This window comes from Dendropsophus ebraccatus, chromosome 1, assembly GCF_027789765.1.
Source record: "Dendropsophus ebraccatus isolate aDenEbr1 chromosome 1, aDenEbr1.pat, whole genome shotgun sequence".
Lineage (NCBI taxonomy): Eukaryota > Metazoa > Chordata > Amphibia > Anura > Hylidae > Dendropsophus > Dendropsophus ebraccatus.
The window spans coordinates 19,715,026-19,739,260 of record NC_091454.1 but is presented as its reverse complement, the minus strand read 5'-3'; the positions used below and the strand labels follow the sequence as shown (position 1 = coordinate 19,739,260).

The 24,235-nt window shown below is 45.9% G+C and overlaps 1 protein-coding gene across 2 annotated transcripts in view; it reads right to left on the bottom strand.

Annotated features, from left to right (window-relative positions):
- Window positions 1-22,233, bottom strand: part of CRY1 (cryptochrome circadian regulator 1) — a 43,585-nt gene extending 21,352 nt beyond the window's left edge. The window contains exons 1-3 of one of the 2 annotated variants that reach the window (XM_069968643.1): window positions 21,571-22,233; window positions 1,507-1,615; window positions 1,025-1,167 (exon numbers count right to left, since the gene is read on the bottom strand). In XM_069968643.1, coding sequence (XP_069824744.1) covers window positions 1,025-1,167; window positions 1,507-1,615; window positions 21,571-21,728 — 410 coding nt within the window. In that variant the 5' untranslated portion in view covers window positions 21,729-22,233. The remainder of the gene's footprint in view (window positions 1-1,024; window positions 1,168-1,506; window positions 1,616-21,570) is intronic. The other variant, XM_069968634.1, reaches the window with a different exon arrangement.
- Window positions 22,234-24,235: the final 2,002 nt, after the last annotated feature.

The following is a 24,235-nucleotide window of genomic DNA, read 5'->3' as shown; positions in this document are numbered from 1 at the left end:
ATTGCAGAAATTTCCTACAGTACCCAATCAGATAGCGGGAAACGTAACGGTCATTAGGTATAGGATGACCCTGTCTGAACAGGGCTTTGGTTTAGGTCACCTACCAGTAAGTACTACCAATTCCATGTAAGAAAAAAACACGACAAGCTAAAACACTGTGCAACCACCAAACATATGTAGGAGCCTAATTCAAATAGGTGACACTAGAGACCGTTCTTTTCCTGTCATTAGTTACTTTGCATACTTTCCCCATTTTTTTTTTTTTATGGCTCATTTATCTTCCTTTTGGACAAGATTCTGGTTTGGCTTATAGTCAAATTTTAAGACTTTTTACAGAGGTTAAACACTGGCTTAAAGGTACCCTACCTCCAAGGTGGCACAAGAGACACAGATTTTTCCTTTTTGCAAAATACTAATTTGCATAAGTTCTTTGGCAAGGCCTAGAAGATCCCCTATGCCAGACTGGTAGTCTCCTTAAAGCGTTTGTCAGTAGGTTAATGGTGTCCTATCTCGGGATAGTATAAACTAGTGACTGAGAAGCTGAACAGAATGATGTATCAGTTACATTGCTCTGTGCAGCTGATCCAGAGATCTCCTCCTGAATAACATGGACAATAAGCAGTCCTCTCTATTATGTGCATGAGCCCAGTAGTCCTGGATATTCATGAGAAGCAGAAAACTCCGCCCACGAGCTGCTGATTGGCAGTTACCTATCCATGCTGTGTATAGGCAGTCAACGGTCAATCAGCAGCTGGAGGGTGGGGGGGAGGGGTGTGGCAAGAATCCTATTCTTTTGCATATTAGGGGAACGGATAACTAAAATAAAGTAATACACTGATCTGTTTAGTATTTATAGTCACTAGTTTATGCTGCCCTCATTTAAGGTGGAATAAACCTAGAGACAGATTCCCTTTAAGGATAAACAATACCACCAAGACCAAAATAATTCCCTATCATGGTAAATCTAGGCACCCCCCAATACCTTATTGCTATAACCCTTTTCCTATTCTGCAAAATCACTTACTTGTCCAGATCATACAGTGTGTGTGAAATGCGTACAATGACCTCCACGCCCGCCTCGCTCGCCAGTTTCTTGATGGCGGCATCTCGCTCTTTCCCGAATGGCTCAGAGTCATACTCGATGGACAATTTACTGATTTTCCATTCCTAGATAAAACATAAAAAGTGAATAAGGAATGATATGCTACAAAAACAACACAATAAATTATGTTCTATAGGGGAGATTTATCAAACATGGTGTAAAGTGAAACTGGCTCAGTTGCCCCTAGCAACCAATCAGATTCCACCTTTCATTTTCCAAAGAGTCTGCAAAGAATAAAAGGTGGAATCTGATTGGTTGCTAGGGGCAACTGAGCCTGTTTCACTTACACCATGTTTGATAAATCTCCCCTTATATTTCTATAATAAACAGTCCTACATACACTAATGAAAAATGTCAAACAGCAAAGACAAGTGAATTAACGACTATAATAGGGATGAGCGTACCTTGAAGAGGCGAGGAAACACGTCGGCGGGTTGTCCGCGGATCACAAACAAGCGGGAGTTGAGCTTGCGCAGGTTCGCGTCAAGGTCTTCCAGACACTGCAGCAGGAATCTAAAGAACAAAGAAACATAAATCAATAAAAAAAATAATAAAATACTAAAAACACTAGAGAAACGTCATCAAAACCCATCAATTTCTATAAGACTGCCTGACTATCTTATGCGTATGGGTATGCTGACTCACTAAATCAGAGGTGTCAAACTGGTGGCCCTCCAATGTTGCAAAACTACAATTCCCATCATGCCTGGAACGCCAAAGCTTTAGCTGTCTAGTCATGATGGTAATTGTAGTTTTGCTACAGCTGGGGGACTGCGAGTTTGACACCCATGTCCTATATCAGGGATGGGGAACCTTTGGCCCTCCAGCTGTTGCAAAACTACAATTCCCATCATGCCTGGACAGCCAAAGCTTCGCTTTGGCTGTCCAGGCATAATGGGAATTGTAGTTTTGCAACAGCTGGAGGGCCAAAGGTTCCCCATGTCTGCCCTAGAGGAAGTGATGGATTTTCCTCATGTGAAGAAAAGCTGGGAGACCCCTATAACACATAAGGCGGTTATATAACCTATGTCAGATGCCAATGATCCTGGTGGAGTCGGCTCAGTCACATCGCAAAAATGTTATTCTTTCCATTTAGTTTTTTTTGCAGCGTAATTTCAACAATTCTGTATTTTTTGCAAAAGAGATTAGTAAATCTCCTTGGTAACCTGTAGTCTGGGTACAAGTAATACGTCAATAAAAGGGGAAGTGGAGCACAAAACGTTGATGTGTACCGAGCGCGCCCACGCATCCAGTGCCGGCAATGCCGCAGACATGTGACTCACAGCACTGCCGTCATAACATACATCCATTCTCAATGTGACTATGCGGGTACTCTGGTTTTTATTCCCCTTAGTTACACAGAATTGTAAATTACTTCAATTTAAAAATCTCCAATCTTACAGTACTTATCAGCTGCTGTATGTCGTGCAGGAAGTGGTGTATTCTTTCCAGTCTGACACAGTGCTCTCTGCTGCCACCTCTGTCCATGTCAGGAACTGTCTAGAGCAGGAAAGGTTTTCTATGGGGATTTGCTACTGCTCTGGACGGAGGTGGCAGCAGAGAGCATTGTCAGACTGGAAAGAATACACCACTTCCTGCAAGACATACAGCAGCTGATAAGTAAGAAAAACTTGATTGTAATGCAATGCGACCAGCAGCACAAATCTCCATGCAGTTACATGTATCAGCCCGGAGTCCATACACCCGCAGTCAGTAACACGAAATCACGGACGACGACGTGTGACTGAGGACGTACAGAAGCCAGGAGCAGGATAGATGCAGAACCATCCGAAATTATCCAGTAGAGAAGGAAGTTCAGACAGTCTGACCTACAAACCCATTTACTGCTCAGTGTCTGTAGGATCAACATCTGCTGAGTACAACGTACAGCTGATAAGTCTGCGGACGTAAATGCTAAGGTAAGGTAAGGTGATGTTCACTCATAACGTCCCTATTACACGGCCGATTCAGAGGGGGAAGTGAGCGCCGGCCTGTCAGGTCACTTGCTTCACGTTCCCCGCTCTTAGGGAACTATTAAACAGAACGATAATCTGCCCTATCCGGCCGATTATCGTTCCGTGTAATAAAAACAACGATCAGCCGATGACAGCGATCAGTTGGTCGTTGATATAGGTTTGGACCTATAACTGTCAGGCATCGACCGTGCATCGCTACGTGTAATAGCGGTCCGCGGCTGACGATTTGCAAAGTGCACACATTACTTATCCATGGTCCAGGGCTGCTCCTGCACTCTGCTTCTCCTCGGATCCCGCACGCTGCAGCTGACAGGCCGCGCATCCAATCTATTACACAAAACTATTATCGTCCACAGCGGACGTTATTTGCTTCGGGTAATAGGGCCTTAAAGGGGTTATCCAGCGCTACAAAAACATGGCCACTTTCCCCCCTCTCTTGTCTCCAGATTGGGTGAGGTTTCAAACTCAGTTCCATTGAAGTAAATGGAGCTTAATTGCATACCCCACCTGACCTGGAGACAAGAGAGGGAGGAAAAGTGGCCATGTTTTTGTAGCGCTGGATAACCCCTTTAAGATGTAAGTCACTGTATAGATAGCCATAGCAATCAATGTTAAAAGGGGTTTCTCCCATCAACAAAATTGGTGACGAGTGACTGAGTAAGACTATGGGGGTCCCATCTCCCCAGTGTGACATGCTCCATTCCCCTCTATGGGCCGGCAGCACAGTTCTCGGCCATTTTCTTCATGTCTGACCATTCTTGTGACTGCTGCTGACCTTTGGCACATCCTCCCCATCACATCTGACCTGCTTCCCCCTCGGCTTCGGAGACACCTGAAGGACTATAGTTAGCCGATGCAGACGGCCAGGAGGATTATATCTATATATATTTTTGGACAGAGGTATAAAGGCTAATTCTAGGACAAGGGAAGACTCCGCAGGCGATTAAGGGTAGACGGGATTGTGTCGGATTTAGACAGTGTGTACAGTTCCCTGGTGACCTAGAACACAGGGCTCGGTCACTTCTCAGCCTCCGGACCTGCAACTAATCTCCTTATAATTCTGGTAAGGACAAGAGGGACCATACTGGCCAATTACACATTTTACAAGTAACCCTCATCTGTCTGTACTGTGCTCGTATTGTCAGATTTTAGAGGTTCTTCCTAGTAAGGTGCACTGCCCCCCGATCTCAATCACTATAAGGAATCAAAGACATAACTTTCTGCAGGAAGTGGTGTATTCTTTCCAGTCTGACACAGTGCTCTCTGCTGCCACCGCTGTCCATGTCAGGAACTGTCCAGAGCTGGAGGGGTTTTCTATGGGGAATTGCTACTGCTCTGGACAGTTCCTGACATGGACGGAGGTGGCAGCAGAGAGCCCTGTGTTAGACTGGAAAGAATACACCACTTCCTGCAGGACATACAGCAGCTGATAAGTACTGGAAGACTTGAGTTGTTTTTTATTTTAAGGGTGCCTGCACACCTACCGACTCGCAGCGTTAATAACGCTGCGAGTCGGCTAGGTCCTGGCAGATCACTGTCAGTACATACACGCAGCGGTCTGAACGACCGCTGTGTGTATGTAAATCTGCCGGCCGCTTAACCCCTTCTGATGTCAGCCGGCTGCCTCCCGCTCCGCTCTGTACACATTACCTCATCGCTCCACGGGGTCCCGGCCCCCGTGAAGGCCCCCTAAATCAGAAAATCTGATAATGTGTATGTACGCCATGCACTTATACTAATCTCAAACTCTTTAAATGGGATATTCCCATATATTCGGGCAGCCTTCACCTTGTCACGGGGGGTGACAGGTTCCCTTTAAAAGTCTCATTTCGGAAGTGAGGGGGGAGACGGAGAGAGAAAAGATCACACACAGATTTTTGTGTCTTCAGCAGAAAGCAGCAGCTCAGAACTGGGGGAAGGAGACTGAACAGATAATAAAGTAATAACCATGGGCAGCAACACATGAAAAGTTATGTTTGAGTGGAATATCCCTTTAATTCAGGGATGGGGAACCTGCGGCCCTCCAGCTGTTGGAAAACTAAAACTCCCATCATGCTCGGACAGCCAAAGCTTTAGCATCCCTGCATGAAGTGGACGGCAGCCATGTAACAAGTCCTAACAAGGTCATATTGAGGTAGCGGCTGCAGTCTTCGGCTTACATCTCTTCTGCTCATTGCCCAACATGATATTCAATCCTCACAATGAAGATCTTTGCTTCCGATGTTCCACAATTACTGACTTATTATGAGAATTAAGCGCCGTCAATTATGGATAATTACTGGAGACGGAGACCTGCCGATGTATGCAGCAAAGTACACCGAAGAAAAAAGGAGAAACACGTTGTGATGTACCCCATGTGCCGGCTCGGAGTTACGCGTCTTTGGCAGTCATACAAGTAACAGATTAAAAGGAAATAAATGTTCTGCTGACTTACTGAGCGGCATGCCCGCATTGTGCCAGGATAGTCAGTGACCAGGCTGTACTGCCAGCCTCAGCACCTCATGGGGACCGAGCACAAGCTTCCTCCCTATATACACACAGGGGACATACCTGGGATATGTCCCAGCAGTCCTGTGCTCACCGCACCTACAAACCTGCTTGTGGTAGCCCTTGTGGGGTGTCACTTTCCATTTAGGTCTAAAAAAAACCTTAACTGTAGTTAAGGGGTACTCCAGCAGGAAAAAAAAAAAAGTTTTCAAGTCTGGTGTCAAAAAATTATATAGTTATATAGATCTTCCTGTACTTATCTGCTGCTGTATGTCCTGCAGGAAGGGGTGTATTCTTTTCCAGCCTGACACAGTGTTCTCTGCTGCCACCACTGTCCAGAGCAGTAGAAAATCCCCATAAAAAAACCTCTCCTGCTCCGGACAGAGGTGGCAGCAGAGAGCACTGTCAGACTGCAAAGAATACACAAACTTCTGCAGGGCATACAGCAGCTGAAAAGTACTAGAGAATGCTTGAGATTTTTTTAGCAGAAGTAATTTATAATATCTGTATAACTTTCTGGTGCCAGTTATTTTTTTATTTTTTTTACCGGAGCGACCCTTTAATCTTTATATAGATGTAAAAAAACAAAAACTGGGCTACCACAAACAGGTTTCTCAGTGTATTGAGCAGAGGACTACAGGGCCGTTCCCAGTGTACGGACATATTTTATACCTGGGTGTATGTGTAAGTTTTGGACTACCACTCTAGTACTTATGCCCCCCTCTCTCACTTCTCATAGATCTATAAAAGGTAAACTAAATAGAAACTAAAAAACAAAAAAAAAAAAAAAAAAAAAAAAACGATTCTCTAACAAAACCGGTTTATGCACCTTGCCCCACTTGTGCGCTGTGAGAAAACCGTCGGGCATTCACTATGTACCGAGATAATTTACAGGGACGAGGCTATTTTCAGTCACCTTTGTAGCACGAAAATAACTTTAGCAGGTCCAGATATAGAGGTGGGAGAAGAAAAAAAAAAATAAAAAAAATCAGATGCCATTTGTTGCTTTTCTTTGTGTAGTTTTTTTCTTCTTTTTTTAAAACTATGTCGACATGTTACAACAATTCTGGAAAGTAGGTCATCGCTCATAGCAACCAGCAGGGGGAGTCGGCGCTCTCGTACAGTGACCTACTTTGCAGCTTACATGAGGACTGTGTGTAACGTTCTTAATTACTTCCCTGATTTATTGTACGCTTAAGACAAATGGGTGGAAAATAAAAATAAAAATAGAGTGGACAAGATGTTCCTGAAGGTCGGAACTGGCCGAATCAGAGGGAAAAGTAGCCAAATAAGGCTTTTCTGCATGACGGCATGGCGGATCGTCTGGACTGACGGGTTAAAGTGGGGCAGGGGCAATGTTTGTGTAACTGTCTAAGGACTAAAGAGGTCAGATGGTTTAGCGTCCGAGAACCAGCCGGAACCGATGACTACACAATCCACACGGAGGACTGGAGGAAACGTTTACATTTCATGTGCAGTGATGAAGACGCAGCAACGTCACCAGAAACGTGCAGAATAGGCCTCATCCTTGATTATAAAGATCAATTCCAGAAAAATGGATGGCTGGTTTAGGGAAGACAATACCTACATGCATTGCGTCCCGGACTCTTCTAGATCAACACATGTTAAAAGGGTACTCCAGCAAAAAAAAAAAAAAAAAAAAAATGGTTTCAACAATTGGTGCCAGTCTTTGTAATTCACTTTTATTTTAAAAAAAAAATCCCTAGTCTTCCAGTATCAGCTGCTGTATGCCCTGCAGAAAGTGGTGTTTTCTTTTCAAGGTACTGGAGTACCCTTTTACAAGGGGTTCTACAACTTGACAATCTGTACTTGTTGGAAGGGACCTTTGAAAATAGGCAGATCACGGTGTCCACAGGGATCAGCTGCAATCTTTGGAAACACCAGTTACTAAGTGCTCAGTTTTTCTGCAGTGCCCCCAGAGGGGAAACCGAGTATTACATAGTATATTTAAATTGATGGGTTGCAGGAGAGGTCCTTCACCGAGAAAGGTTTTCTAACCTGGACAACCACATTAAAAAGGCATCCAGATAAGCCTGCTGCCACCCGTCCCCCACCCCACTAATACATGTATGCTCAGCTTAGCCGAACCAAAGGGAATAGAGGGGAGGTAAACTGCACATAGGTTAGAGTCAGCCTTGTTTTACATCAGGGATGGGGAACCTTTGGCCCTCCAGCTGTTGCAAAACTACAATTCCCATCATGCCTGGACAGCCAAAGCAAAGCTTTGGCTGTCCAGGCATGATGGGAATTGTAGTTTTGCAACAGCAGAAGGGCCAAAGGTTCCCCATACCTCTCATCTCCAATTGTAGTACAAAACCCTGGCGACCAAGTGAGAAAAGCGTATAGGGTACCAGGATTGCACTAAATACGTATCATGTAAAACCTGATGCGACTGATGCGATTAACCCTAGACTAGTGAAGGGGTGGCCCCTGTGTGAACAGCGAGGTCCGGGGCAGGTGAGGATCGGATCAGGACACGGGAGGCTAATCCTGGCTCAGACGCTGACCTCTGTGGGTCGAAAGTTGTCTCCTGCAAACAATCTACTTAAAGAAGGTGCAGATCTCATATATGATCATAGTAAAGATGAACCTTGAGAGGACAGCTAGGACAAGGAGCTGTGGAGAACGAGGCCCCCCCCCATAATATATATATAAATAAAATTGGATCGTCTCCTCCTCTTCTGTCTATATGTATTCCTGTTTGCTGGGTGGGAAAACTGGTAAATTATAATATATATCATAAGGGCAAATGCTTCAGTGCTAGAAACCACTGCCATGTGGAGCAGATGAGAAGCGTCACCTAATACGGTGACGTCCGTACTTCGGTCCATCGGAGTGGACACACGAATGACTGTTAGTGCTAATATCTCAACAGGTGGATGAGGCGGCAGAGCGATCCTGGTAGAAATATATTGATTGATCTGAGCGTGCTGTATAATGGCTGCAGTATAATAGCGGGCCTCCTGCGTGTCTAATACAGAATATCCAGTAAAGGAGGACAAATGACTCATTTCATGGCAAGGTGTTGGCAATGGTTTGGTGAATAACCAGTCCATCAGGAGACCTAAACAGGAGAGGCCTTTCGGTGTAAATATTTACATTAGGCTGCAGTACCGAGCACCACCACTACACTTTGTATGGCGCTGTGTCTGATCTGACACTTGCTTCGATCAGCTGATCAAGGAGAAGCTTTGGGTCATATTCAGATGGGGCTTTTTCAGGACTGATTTTTCACATCCCCCAACCGATGCAGTGTCATCTGACTTTTTAGTGGAGAAAGGTTATTAAGAAAAAAAAAAACTGTACATGTAATATACAATAATAAAAACAGGACCAGACAAACATTCCCTAATGTCTTCGCTCCGTCTATTTACGAGACGATGTGGAGATTATAGGAAATGAACATGAACCATTTCCATATGACTAGTGTTTATACAGCGCGGTGGTGGCGGGGGGGAGCGGGTGACCCTGTATAATACATAAAACGAACTGTTTACATTGAAAAAACAAATTAGCAAATAGATTACAGGACGTTCTTCTCCTCCGGAGGTAGATTACCGGTAAGAGGCTTCAAGCACGTCCTGGGTGTATTTACACTTCACGACAACCATGAGCAGTGAAGGATCTATATGTATGAGATGTATAATCACAATGATGGGGGCCGCCCACTTATAACTCCTCAATACCCCCATGTGCATGGTCCCTTGCTCTCCGTACGTCAATGGAATTGGATATCTTGCCTAAGTCAAGTTCACTGGACTCCAGGAGTAGTGTTGAGCGGACATGCTGAACTGTTCGGGTACGGCATTGTTCTTCGAACGCTTAGCATTTGACCCAATGGCTGGAGAAGGTTTATGCCGCCCTAGGAAGTCCTCGGAAACATGGATATAGCCCTGACAGCATCTAATTTCTCCAGCCACCAGGAATCAAAGGCCGAGCGTTCGGGGTCGGAGAATGTTGCTGATCCCAAACAGTTTGGCAACTCTGCTCGCGGCGATCTAGAAGTCATCAAGACGTTGCCAGTCATGCAGAATCCAACAAACTGGGTTGATATAAGACATCCTAATGGTCTACACCAGTGACCCCAAATCTTCTCTTGCCTCGAGGGCCACATTCATCCATTAGCTACGGAGGCTGCAAAGGTGCCGGAAACTATCCGTCTCCCACTCTGCGTTTGGTGCTTGTCCTCCTATGCAGCCCCCATTAAAGGGAAGCCCAGCCGACCCCCCGGTGGAGCCCTTCTTTAAAGTCCCGGTCCCCGTCCTGCCGCTGAGAAATCCCTGTCCGAAGCAGTGCGCGCGCTTACCAGAGATGAGTCCGACGCCCATAGAGAGTCATTCTCTATGGGCGTCGGACCGGGACTTCGGGAAAGGGTAAGTATAAGGGGCTCCACCGGTGGGTTGGGCGGACTTCAACCCGGCAGCCGGGGTGGCAGGCTCCCTTTAATGACTGCACCACCACCCCCCCGCCCTTCCAAGTCAGCCCCCCTAGTGGACACTATCTGCCCGGTGAGAGTTGGCCATAGAATGAAGTTTAAGAAGGATGAGCAACATAACGTGTCGCCTCCTATAGAATCCAGGGCCATTCCCTGCCGAGCCCAAATGTTGTGTGTTCCTAGAGGACGGCCATGAGCCACAGGTGTCTATACCATTGGGGAACTGAAGCAAGGTTTTGTAATCTGACTGTATCTGATCTATGATCACCATGCAAGAACAGCAGTGAACACTGACACAATGGGTAGAACAATGCAGATGTATAGACTACTACTGCTCTGTGGAAGGTCAGGTGACGACCCCTATGGTAGCTGTAATAAAGCCAATAATGGTTGTCGTAGTTCCGTCTCTAGGAGTTGCCCGATAGATGTTTGGACTCTTGTCCTTGAGGAAGTCCTGGGTATAATTTTGGCCCAAATAACTTTGCCTTGTGACTGTGAATTGATATTAGCAAATAATGACGTATGATTAATGGAAGCCCCGCGTACGCCAATATAACTGTGGAAATCCTATATGGGGGGATGGGGAGGTCACCTGTGCTCTATTAACACTCATTACACTAACAAAGAGGAATGAAGGCCGTCTGAATATTCAGGGCCCAGACACTGGAAGTGTTTATCCGGCTCCTCCGTGTACTGGCGGGAATATAATCCATCACTAATAGACTCATTGTGTGACTGAGCATCCAGGCGGCTGGCAGCGCACGTAGCCGCCTGGCACACGTCTGACCCCCGCCTGCAGGGTCACCACGTACAATCCCTGCCACATTTTCCATAGTCCTGATTAGATTGTTCTTCTCTGCAATGGCAGAGGTATATTAGCGTGGGTAAGACTGTCCTAATGTGGTGAAGGCTTCCAAATAGGCCAATATACCGCGTACAGCGCCTGAGCAGACACTCCTGGGGTCTATTGTGTCTACAAGTGCATCAACTACCTGAACATTGCTGATTCATCCATCATGCACGTGTCCTTTATGACGGTGGGGAGCGTGAGTCCCTTACCTGGGGAAAAGGTGGCACCAGGATGCATTATGGGAAGTGTGAAGATCAGCTGGGAACATTATGTCCTAGAGGTGGTGACTCCATCTCCAGATTCCCCAGATCTTAATCGGATTGATGTGGAGAAGAAACAAGACTATTCCATGGTGGAAACCTCACACAGCAGGGATGGAGAACCTTCAGAACCGCTAAGAATTTGAAAGTCGATTTAATTTTTTTTGAAAATCGTAAATTTGATTTTGGAAAAAAAAAAAAAAAAAAAAAAAAAAAAAAAAAAAGATCCCTGTGCGCTCAGCCGGAGCTGATGTTAGAAGAGCCTGGGAAGTGAGAACGCCCCCTATTGGATCCAGTGCTGCTGCGTCCTCTTTATTCCAGTCACCCATACACAGCAGCAGAGATTTTCAGTAGCAGCCAGGCCCTAAAGAGCCCCCAGGGACAATCACCAGAGGTAGAGAGGTGGAGGGAGCAGGAAAGTGACCCACTCTCAGATCACCGGGGAGCAGCCAGCACTGCACCCCCACAACACCAGCTACTATACTGATACTAATACACCCCTCATCTGTATCTGTACTGCTGCTACTACTACACTTATCTATACCTTTACTACTACTACACCCCTCATCTGTATCTGTACAACTACTACTACCACCACACTCATCTATACCTGTACTACTACACCACTCATCTATACCTGTACTACACCCCTCATCACTACGACTACACCACTCATCTATACCTGTACTACTACTACTACACCCCTCATCTATAACTGTACTACTACTAATACTACAACACTCAGCAATACAGTTGCTGTCTCAAACACCATTAAAGGGAACCTGTCACCCCCCGTGCCGGGGTGACAGGCTCCCGACCCCCCGTTAGAGCCCCCTATACTCACCTAATCCCGCCGGGTCCCGCTTCTGGAGGTGGTCGGGTGATGGAGATGTCAGCCGCTGCAGCCCGGCGCGCGCGCTGAGAGATAAGTCCAACACCCATAGAGAATGACAGGAGAGTCCAGCGCTCCGTCATTCTCTATGAGCGTTGGACCCATCTCTCAGCGCGCGCCGGGCTGCAGCGGCTGAGATCTTCGTCAAATCAGTCAGGGACCCAATGCTCAGTACCAGGGGTTAGAAGTACTGCTTCTCATAGGAAAGACGCGGCCGGTGTACGGACGGATTGGTACCACCTATAGGTAGCTTCCATGTACTAGGTAACACTTACAGGATAGCTACCTATAGGTGGCAACAGAGAGAGCGTTTTCTTCCTTCTAGGGGAGTGCTAATTTGCATATTTCTCTCCCATAGAGCACTGTTTTTTAGGACATCTCCTCAATGAAGACAAGTGCTTCTGGAGGTCTATAAGAGTTCTCCTCTGCTGCCATTCTGGGTCAGGACATCCAATAATCCTATAAGTGTGGTGTATGTGTTCTCTGTCCATGTGACCATCATTAACGCAGAACAAATCCCAGTCAGTGTGTCATGTGATAGTTAAATAGTTGGGAAAAATTTTACTTTCTATCGATCTCTCCAGTGCTGACTCGCTCCACATCCAGCGGGAGCTTTGCAGGGTCTCTGTGGCCCTCTGGTGGCCACTTTGCTTCTTGTTGCTTCTCTGCTGCCATCAGTTCTTTCCAACCAATCTTCCAGATTTGTGAAATTCTAAATGATCAGCTCTGGATCATCAAGTATCATACTGAACACTTTCCCCCTCTGAAGTACCCCTTTAAATCCTTTTTCGTTAGTATCAGCAAGCTATACAGATTTGTAAATTACTTCTATTTAAAAGAACTCTCCAGTTTTTCAGTACTTATCAGCTGCTGTATGTCATGCAGGAAGTGGTGTATTCTTTCCAGTCTGACACAGTGCTCTCTGCTGCCACCTCTGTCCATGTCAGGAACTGTTAAATCCCCATAGAAAACCCTCTTCTGCTCTGGACAGTTCCTGACATGGACAGAGGTGGCAGCAGAGAGCACTGTGTCAGACTGGAAAGAATACACCACTTCCTGCAGGACATCCAGCAGCTAATAAGTACTGGAAGACTTCAGATTTTTAAATAGAAGTAAATTACAAATCTGTATAACTTTGATACCAGTTGATGTGAGAGGGGGGGAAAAAAAAAAAAGTACTTCTCTAAATCGCCAGGTCTCCTTGTCCTCTCTAGTCCTAGTACTTATTGGGCACTGTAATGGGTGACATCAGCGCCCACCACCACCAAGCATCTATTACCCAGTTTACAAATTTCTTCCGTTACCCTCATTGTGTGAGTCACAACTGCAGCACTTACCTTCTATTCATGCACCAGGAGGCTCAGGATGAGCACAGCTATATAAGAAGCTGCAGAACAGAGTAGCGAGAGGACACGGTTACTTTATGTAACGTGTTGACTGTAGCCGCAGTCTTGAATGATTTCCCTCGGCTCGCTGCCTACGCGTTGGTTTCACAACCATTACAAACCCCCCCCCCAATACGCTTTGCTGACATGGTTACCGTGGCAACTAAACATCTGCCGCTGGGCCTGAATTTACGTTGTACAGATGTACGTGCCGCATAAAACCGGGTAACCCAGTAATTTAAAGGGCCACCACACCTACATCACAATGTGCTTATGCGCTAAGTGCATAGAATCCGCAGAGTATTGACATAACATGTAATCGCTGTGTGAATAATAATCTGTACATTAGCGATTAGTCATTGTTATGTAACATCAATGGTTGAATAAAGTTGGCAACAACGTCTTAATACTCCTGGGACTTACGTAAGGAAAAGTTATGTAGTCAGCTCTGTCCTCCATTGTGAAAAGGCTGCATGGTTGGCCATGGACTACAATGGGCCAACCATGTGGGCAGTGAGGAGACATTGGCACAGGACCTTTAACAGTGTTGTGGACACCTCCCTCTAGTGACTGTGCCTAGAACAGCAACCCCCCACCCATGTCCGTATTGGTATCTCCTAGCTATATACTATCAATGCCGGATGTTATACTAAAACCTATAGAAAATGAAGCCCTTATTACAGGGGGCGATGTGGAGAGCAAGCGAGAGCAGACCTGTCAGGTCAGCGCTCGCTTGCTCCTCATTCCCCCGTCCACTGCCGGCGCTATTACACAAGGAGGAGTATGGGTAAGAGCTGTGAGGGGTGGGCTGTCTATAGGAGGACACCGCTCCTATTACACAGAGCGACGGCAGCAGATCGTTGTCTATTACACTAAACGATTATCGGCTGTAAGGGGCGATAACGGACGATAATCGCTTTGTGTAATAGGGCCACAGCAACACAAAAAGGCATTTAAAAACACTGTGTAACGTTCTTTATGGCGCCCCCTGGTGTTTTTAAGATTCCCAATCAGAACGTCCACTTGATGTGTCACAGCTGGTGGTCGCACATGCTCAGTAACAGTCCGGGCACCCGGATCCTTAAAGTGACTCCAGCCCAAAAGAATCTGCTTAACATTTGCCGGTATAGGAGGACATAGTAAGAAAGATGGAGTTTCTTGTTCATAGAATGCAGGGTGACAACCATTAAATCTTATACAATGCTTTCTTATGATACACCTAGCTGTGTGCCAATATATCCCTCTTTAGCACTGCAGCGTACGCTGGATCATAGGAAAGTAGTAAGGCGCCCCTGGAGAGCTGCAGATGGGAGCAGCTTCTCTCCACCACATCCCTTTAAGCAAATTCCTCTCATTCTTATCCGCCAGAGAGAAAATGGGTCAAAGCCTGAAATCTGAGAGGAGTCATTTACATGAAGACATCGCCCTCTGTTACGTGTCACTGCTGTGTCATCTAGAACAAGGCGGCTGTATCTGTACAGCTGATCTGCTGCTGGGGTCACATGGTTCTAAGATGGTGCACATGAACCACCATGCTGATGGTGTCCCTTTAAGTGTTCACAATACTTCATACATCCAATACACTGAGGTTAGTGATGTCTTCTGGCCGACATGAATCTTACAGGCCATTATATCTAGAATTCGTGGAAAGCCGAGCACCAAGCATCATCCATAAAACAAGTAATAACCTCGGCGGCTTTACAAGGCTCTGGAGGGACACTGGAGCTGCATGTTGTTGCTGTATAACATGAATAAAATTGTTCCTCTTGTGCTGATGACCATGATGTACACTGGGAATAAATGCATGAAATGTGTCGCCCAAGACACTGCAGCCACCAAAACAACATGAGCCTGAATATGCAGCAATAAGATTACAGGTTACATGTTCTCCTAGGGCGTGCGGTGGTCTCCAGCCTGTATAGGTTATAAAGCCAGGTGGAGAAAATAAACCATCACAGTGCCCCTCCTCAGGATTACTGCATCCCCTACCTCCTGCTGGGGCGGCTTCTGGATAGAATTAGTCTCCTTCCCCCTCTGGCAGCTCGCAGTACAGGACAGTCTTAGGGCCCTATTCCACGGGACGATCATCATTCAGATAATAGTTAACGATAAACAATCTCAGACGACCGCTATTGCGAACGACCTGAAATCGTTCACCCAATTACACAGGATGATGATCATTACTTATGATCGTTCTTGCTGTCTTCTTGTAGTCCCTTTTGCGTTCGTCGTTACTGTGAACAACCGGACGACGTCTTATTACATGCGAATGATTTGCGAACGAGCAACGATAAAAACAGACCAGATCTCATTAAGCGATTGATTTCTCGTTCGTCGTTTAATAGTTAACTGTTATTCAACCGAACGATTATCGCTTTGTTGCGAACGATTTAACGATTATCCAAACGATAATCGTCCCGTGGAATAGGGCCCTTATGGAGTCTCCCCAAATGTTCTGCTAGGTTACCCAGCAAGCAGTTTCTATTTATTGACTGCTCTGCAAAGGCCAAGGTGAGAGAGACTGAGCATGTGCGTCCACCAACACTCAGCTCAGTATGTGGACGTGCTCATTGCTATTGCACTTTCAACACCAAATGGTGTCATATTGTCATTTAATGTCCCTGTTTTTCTTTCTCTTCTTTTTAACAAAGAATCAGGGCATGATGAGACTAGTTGTGCAACAGCCAGATGGAAGGAGATTGGGAAACACTGGTCTTTACAATAAAGCGGATATACAATGGTAAGTCCATTAAACACAGTTCCTTAGTGTTTCAATATGGTTCTTATATGCACAGTCCTTAGGGTATGTTCACACTGAGCAACTTACGGAGAATTTCAAGTGGACTCAAGTGTCAAAATGCACGTGAGTCCGCTTGAAATTCCGCCCGTAAAATATGAACATTTCCATTGTGTATAATAGGCTTTCCGCTGATTTGCGCACACGGCAGAATTTCTGTCAGATCTGCGTTCCACCTCAAGAATTGACACGTCTTTGGGTGGATTCCACTAGAGGAATCCAATTGAAGTCAATGGGGCTCTAATTCCACCAAGGCAGAAAACTTTTCTCTTCAACCCCTAGTGGATTTGTCAGTGTGAACATACCCTTAGATAGAAGCCATAGACCAATGACAGCTTATATGGTATGGTACACAGGAACTGAACTATGCAGTCACCATCTGTAATACCATTGGGTGTATGACCTATGGGTTATAGACAACACTGTAAATGAAAATCCTTGGACTAAACTGGAAACCTCCATCTAATGCCTTATTACTCACAGCTCATTGTTCTAGCTCCCTCCCAAGAAACCATCTGAAGGCTCCAGGACCCGGTGGGACCATTCCAATCCTTGGGCTTTTGTATACGAGTCCTACATGAATGGAATAACATGGCATCTCTCAGTGATATTATGGATGTTCCTGATTCCGACCCTGGTCCTGGTTCTTCTCTAGCTTTCATGGACCACATTGCAGCTCCCGGCTGACTCCAGACATCGATGTTCTGGAGGGATTCCCATGTCATGGCCATCGGGAGTCATCATCTCCTTGCCTTTTAGATAGAATTATCTAAACCTATCAAGGCATGTAATAAACAATGGGTTGTCCTTTGGCACCTTGCGAAGAAGTAGACAATCCAAACTTCAACCATAGACTGGGGGGGGGGGGGGGGGCGGTCAGTTCTCCCTCTGTTTCAGTGTCTAGGACTCTTCTTGACAGCACATTGAGGACTGTTTGTTTTACAGCTGAAAGCATAAATCTGCTGGGAGCCAAGATGACTCATTGATCAATGACCCGCAATCGACTCAGTTCATCCGACTAATAATCTGCTGTTTACAACCCATGTGGGGCCATCAGGCTAGTAGGTTTCTATAAGGGTCTATAGCAGTGTTCTCTAAGCTGTGGAAAAAATACTACTCCCATCATGCCCCGACAAAAGCCTCCTGTTACAGAACTATCGCTTCAAGCATGCCCTGATAGTTCTGCAACTAGTGGCTATTGTCAGGACATGATCGGAGTAGTAGTTCTGCAGCAGATGGACACCGGTCTAGAGGGTTACAAACTTACCCTGATCCTGGGGGCAAACGCTTTCCGAAACCTGCATTCAACATCACAGCATAGCGGCTGTACAAGAGACTCCACCAACCTGCACAGCTCACACTATGCTCAATGCCCCTTTACCTCCCATCTATAACTCTCTACATGGTACCCCCCTCTCTGATATAATTTTCCCTGGTGTTACTTCTACAATGTATTCCATCTGTCTGCATTTTCCCAGAAAAGTTAAGAATATCTCGATACGTGGGCGAATCGAGCCTCAGTATTCGAGCCAGAACAGAGAGAGAATCCCTGACAGGGATGACTGTGGGGATACTATGCTGAAAATCCCAACTTCGAGCAATGCGGTCCATAGGTTGAGGCAGCACGTCCATCGTCTGCATCTGGCAGTGTAATTATATATCCCCATCACTGATCTTTAAGCAAGTCCTTACCAGACCGTCCTTTAAGCCCAAGCAAACAAAGGCACAAACCCATTAGGGAAAACATGTAGCCGTCCGGCAGGATTCGTCTCGAGGAGTATTAGAGTGCTAGCTCCTCTGTAATCTTCTCATTCATTTCCAAGAGGCCGGTCACCAATCCCATTACAGAACCTGGATGAACGCTGGAAATATAACCAGTGCCGGCTTGTCGTCTGTCTGGAAAAAAACTGTTTGTGCTCCATATGATTCACTTCCCTAAATACACCCAAAGGAAAAAAATTCCATTCCCATACTTGTCTCTTGCAGTTCTCTATGCAGCCGCTGCACGCACCTTCATCATAGCCAGCAATGAGTGCACGGCCACAACATCAACCGTCTTAAAGGGCAACGCCATGGGTGCTGGATTTGCACAGACAAACCCGCAAACTACATCTATAAAGGTACCTAAACATACAGAGACTATAGTCCTGCAGATTTCTAATATACCATTATCAATCCATCAAACATTCTTGGCTGTAAATCTGTATAAAGCCGACGCTTTTTTACTGTTTCACACCTAGCTCACTTCTGTTCTGCTACAATGTATCAGTGCAGGTGAAATGTATGAGCCTGGAGCCCAGACTGCATACATAGATGACAATAGAGGATTGTTTTGACTTTTCCGTTTCATAGATTCCAATGCAAACACCACTTCTAGATGCCACCTGGGATATGGCCATCGCCAATAATACTGTCCTGTATAGGCAAAATTATGAGTGCCCCCCCATCCTTAAAGGGATAGTATGTCCTCAATTCACTTGTTCCCTAAATAAATTGTGCTGGCCCACGTACAGATAGAACAAGCTCCCGCAACTCCTTAAAGTGTACCTGTCGTTTAAATTTTCTTTTTATATATGTATAAATCAATAGTCCAGGCGATTTTAAGAAACTTTGTAATTGGGTTTATTAGCCGAAAAAAGCATTTTTATCATGAAAAAGCAGTCTAAAGCTCTCCCCGTCTTCATTGTTCTCTATGGAGAGGGGAGGGGTGGAGGGAGATGAGGCACCAAAACAGAACAGTTAATTTACAGCTACATCACCGGGCTATCTCCTCTGAAGTCAGCACTGACCTCACTGACCTCTAAATACCGGCTTTCACACAGGTCCCACTGTGTAATCCTTTGTTCTCTGCTCTCTGTTGGCGACTAATCTCCCTCCTCCCCTCTCCATAGAACAGACAGGGCCCGACTGATGTAAAAGTCGAGATTTCCTGATAATGAGCAGTGAATGAGAGAGAGGAGGGGGGTATCTGGGTAAAGTTTTTTTGAATGCAGATAATGGCAGATTTGCCTAATAATCCCAATTACAAAGTTTCTTAAAAAAAACTAAACGACAGTGACACTTAAATGCGTGGAGTGGAGGGCCGACACTGACGCTCCATTGTCTATTTACTTTCCTATTCAGCTGCTAAAGATAGCCAAAATGAGCGTACCAACCATTCAAAACAAGTAAGGGCTCAGTTCTGGAGATTGTGTGTGTGTGTGTGGGGGGGGGGGGGGGGGGGGGTCCGGTGATTGGTCTCAATTTAAGTTTGAATACCCCTATAAAGGGCTTGTCATACAGTACCAACACCACTTAGGTGATAAATGTATGATCAGGGGTCAACAGTCTTAGGATAGGGGAGGGGGTCCCAGAGTCTCCCAATGTCTATGAGACTCCCAGAGATGGCTGAGCTCTGCTTGGCTATGTTACATGTTCACATATGACTACCATTCCATTCCAATAGAAAACTCTGCACCCCCAATGATTACTTGATCCCCTGTCCTGTGGTAGGGGGTGAAACCCACTTTATGGATAGAGAAGTGCAGACCATATCTCTTTCTTCTAGACCAAAGCTCACTCCGCAGCAATGGTCTTTAGATTCAATTCCAATTTAATTCAATTACCACCCACAATGCTCAGGGGCAAAGCCAATAAACCAGTTCCTGTGTGTAATAACACAATTTACTTTGTCGCATTTGTCTTTCTTCCCTACGCTGGTATACGTCACATAGGAGGTCATTCATGGCTGTGACGGACTACTACAACCAGCACTACGCTTACCCACATACCATACGGCAGTGATCGCCAACCTGTGGCTCGCCAGCTGCCGTAAAACTACAATTCCCAGAATCCACAGCAGTGCCCCCAGCATATAATTTTGCATAGGATAACAAGTTTATATAGAGTTTAGTTTGTATCCCATCTAAGCCAGTGAAACTGCTGGATTATTGCAACCTCAAGGTACAGTCATGGGCACAACTACAGCTCCCAGCATGCCCACTAACTTATTTACATATTCTCAGAAACTCCTATACAGAATAACTAAGTCTACAAGAAGGAGCAATGATTGACAGCATAAAAAACAACACACCACATGCCTCAGACTCGCTTTGCAAGTCACTAAGGAAGTTCTGCACTCGGCGCTCACTACACCCTTTTACATAACTGGGACTCTCCGCATGTCACATCTTCCAGCAGTGGGAGTCCTTCCAGCACAGACTTTCCTCTTATTTGCCGCCCACATAAACTCCAAGCGTATTGCAAACTGCGGTTCTCCCGGCTGCATGAGGTTGGATTGTGTATGGATTACTGTCCGTCACTGGGTGCTGCCTGCCTGGGGGTGAAATAATAGATCCTCCTGGGTCATGGAGTTGTGTGTGTTGTGGTCATGCCAGGTAGGGTATGCGCTGTGGTCATGCCAGGTAGGGTATGCGCTGTGGTCATGCCAGGTAGGGTATGCGCTGTGGTCTGGTCATGCCAATGCAAGGTAAGGTATATGTTGTGGTCATGCCAGGCAGGATACACTATGTGTTGTGGTCATGGCAGGTAGGGTATGTGTTGTGGTCATGCTATGTGTTGTGGTCAAGCCAGGTAGGGTGTGCGTTGTGGTCATGCCAGGTAGGGCATGTGTTGTGGTCGTGCCAGACAGGATACAATTTGTGTTGTGGTCATGCTAGGTAGGGTATGTGTTGTGGTCATGCCAGGTAGGGTACGCTATGTGTTGTGGTCATGCCAATGCAAGGTAAAGTATGTGTTGTGGTCATGCCCTAGTAGGATACAATATGTGCTGTTGCAATGCCAGCCAGGGTACGATATGTACTGTCATACACTGCCAGGCAATAACTGGTGTACGTTGTGGTACGTTGCCAGGCAGGGTATGGTATTTGCACTGGCACACATCCCGGCAGGGTACGACATAAACCTAGCAGGCAGCTTTGGTCTGACCTACATTAGGTCTCATCCAGCCACTTTTCTTCTGAATCCACCATGTGGCAACTTTGTTATATAAAGAACACTGTAACTTTCCTACATTTACATAACTGACACAAACCGATACAAATAGAACAAATTCAAAAAATAACTGCCGGACTCTCTGAGCTGTTAGATAGGGGGTTAGAAGACCCCTTTAAGTAATCAAAGTATATGGGAGAATCGTATAAGATTGGGAAATGTACACATGGTGGTCCAGGCTCACCGAATCCCTATACGACTTCCAAGAATGGAAAATTCCTTTAAGTCATTGGATCCAGCTGTTGCAAAACTACAATTCCCATCGTGCCCGGACAGCCGAAGGCTGTCCGGGCATGATGGGAGTTGTAGTTTTGCAATTTAAACAGGGGATATTGATATTACGTATAATTTCGGATAGATTAATCTTTCTCACCGCCACCTGTTGATCCCCACATTAGACGATCCAGCGAACCAGGGGTCCAGGATATAGACGCATCGGATGGTATCAGCTCCTTGGATACACTCCTTCAAGGCGGGGTTATCGTGGAGACGAAGACCCTTCCGGAACCAGTGGACGGCATTGACCCCCATTTTTTCGGCTTTTCTCGAAGATTTCGGGCTACTAGAAGGCGACGTACCCTGTCCGGTCTAGGTTTAAGTTGTTCGATGTCGTATTCAAGTCCAGAGCTGGCTCATGGTGTCCGGCTGAAGTGAAGGTGGGGTGGAAAGAGGGGGTTCAGACTGGATTTAAAGGGGGGCTTAGCCTCTGCGACCTTCCTCTGTAGCTAATAGACACAATGGAGGTTCTGCTTGGATATTAGAATGTAGCAGTGGTCTCCCTAACATTGTGTGCCAAAGAGGAAAAAAAACAAGCTGTTTCAGACAGATAGCGCCACCGACCACCACCTCGGGCTGTCTTCAGCCAAGTGCGCACAGCTCTCTCAGCACACCGCACAACACGTCACCTAAGCCCCGCCTCCAGCCTCTGATTGGCCGCTCTCGGGTCACGTGTCCAGCCGAGCTCACGTTTCTCTAGTGTGTTCGCCACACCGCCCCCTCGCTTGGTTACGTAGCAACGGATTCCCGAGCCCGCCAGCCCCGTTAGCGACACCAATAGACAATTATAAACTTACATTATAAAATTAAAGCTACATAGGGTATCACCGGCGTCCGGTAACGAGGATTGAACCCGTTTCTTCACAGTTTATGTTGGGCGGTGACGTCAGCAGAGGGAGGAGCTTGAAAAGATCGGATTGGCCACGCTGCAAAGTTCCCGGATGAGCACGTTGACTTGAGGGGGGGAATCTGTGCCGGCTCACTGCGCATGCGCAGAAAGGGAAGCAGCTAAAGAGAGAGAGAGAAGCGCTTTGTTGCGCCAATTTTGGCGCAGATTTGTAGGAGGAATTGGGAATGTTTAAAAGCGGCCCCGCTCTGTCCCGTATTAATCCTGTATCAGACACCCGCCATAATCCCTGCCTGCTGCTATAAGTAGCTGGCAGGCTGCTGGTTATATAACCCTGGACACACCTGCCCTAGTTCTGCTTACAGATCAGGCTCAGCATACACAGTCCATGGGGCAGAAAGGGCCTCACCTTGTGGGGATTTAACCTCAAAATAACAACCAAAATATAAAGGACTTCTAGGTTTTTAAGCCGTTTCCATTGTTGTCGCCCATCTGCTCCTGAGGCCTCGGAAAGCTGGGTGACAACCGCATTGGAAACTGCAATACTGATTGTCACAAGAAAACCTTAAAGGGGCACTCCGGACGTCAAAATGTTTTCAGATGTGAATGGCGTTTATTAAAAAATAAATAAATCTCGTCTTCCAGTACTTATCAGCCGCTGTACGTCCTGCTACTATGATAGATATTGACAGTCTTATCCCTATAACATTCTATACAGACATAGACATCAATCACCAATAAGATTGCCCACTTAAAGGGCTTGTTCATGAAAAAAAAAAAATTCAAATCAATAGGTGTCAGAAAGTTATACAGATTTGTAATTTACTTCTATTTAAAAAAAATCTTAAGTCTTCCAGTACTAATCAGCTGCTGTATGTCCTACAGGAAGTGGTATATTCTTTCCAGTCTGACACAGTGCTCTCTGCTGCCACCTCTGTCCATGTCAGGAACTGTCCAAATCCGGAGCAAATCCCCACAGGAAACTTATCCTACTATGGACAGTTCCTGATATGGACAGAGGTGGCAGCAGTGAGCACTGTGTCATACTGGAAAGAATACACCACTTCCTGCAGGACTTACGGCAGCTGATAAGTACTAAAGACTGGAGATTTTTTTTTTTTTTTTTTTTTTTTTATAGAAGCAATTTACAAATCTGGATAACTTTCTGAAACCAGTCTTTTTTTTTTTTTCCAGAGAACCCCTTTAATGGGTCACTCTCATTTTAAAACAATCCTTTGGGCAGATGGTGGAGTGCTTGTGAGCCATCCTATTGAATCAATGGGACAGGCGGAACCTCCCTAGTGTGAACAGGTATATGTGGATCCCATGTTTACATCAGTTATTGTAAATTTACCAACCACATCTGCTGGAAGTTTGTTCCAAGCATCTACTACTCTAGAAGTAGCTAGGTGGGAGCAATATGTGACTAAGCTTTTCCCCCTATCACACATTGCTCTATTAGGGTATGTTCACACTACAGAATCCTGGAGGATCACCCTCTGCGGACGCTGTCGGGCGCGTACATCTCCACTGGTCCCATAGGCTTTGTACTATGTTTTCCCAAATTCTGCCGTCCACCTGCTCATTCTTTGGGCGGTCGGCGGAATCTGGCAAACTATAAAATGAAGCCTATGGAAACAGCGGAGATGCACGCTGTGAGCTGCGGGTGATCCACCGGGATTCCATAGTGTGCACATACCCTTATGGTGCGTTTACACAGAGAGATTTATCTGACAGATTTTTGAAGCCAAAGCCAGGAAGGGATTTGAAAAGAAATCTCAGTCTTTCCTTGGTTACCTGTTCTCTGTTTATAGTCTGTTCCTGGCTTTGGCTTAAAAAATCTGTCAGATAAATCTCTCTGTGTAAACGCACCATTAGGCTATGTTCTCACTACGTAAGTTTCATTGTAATCACG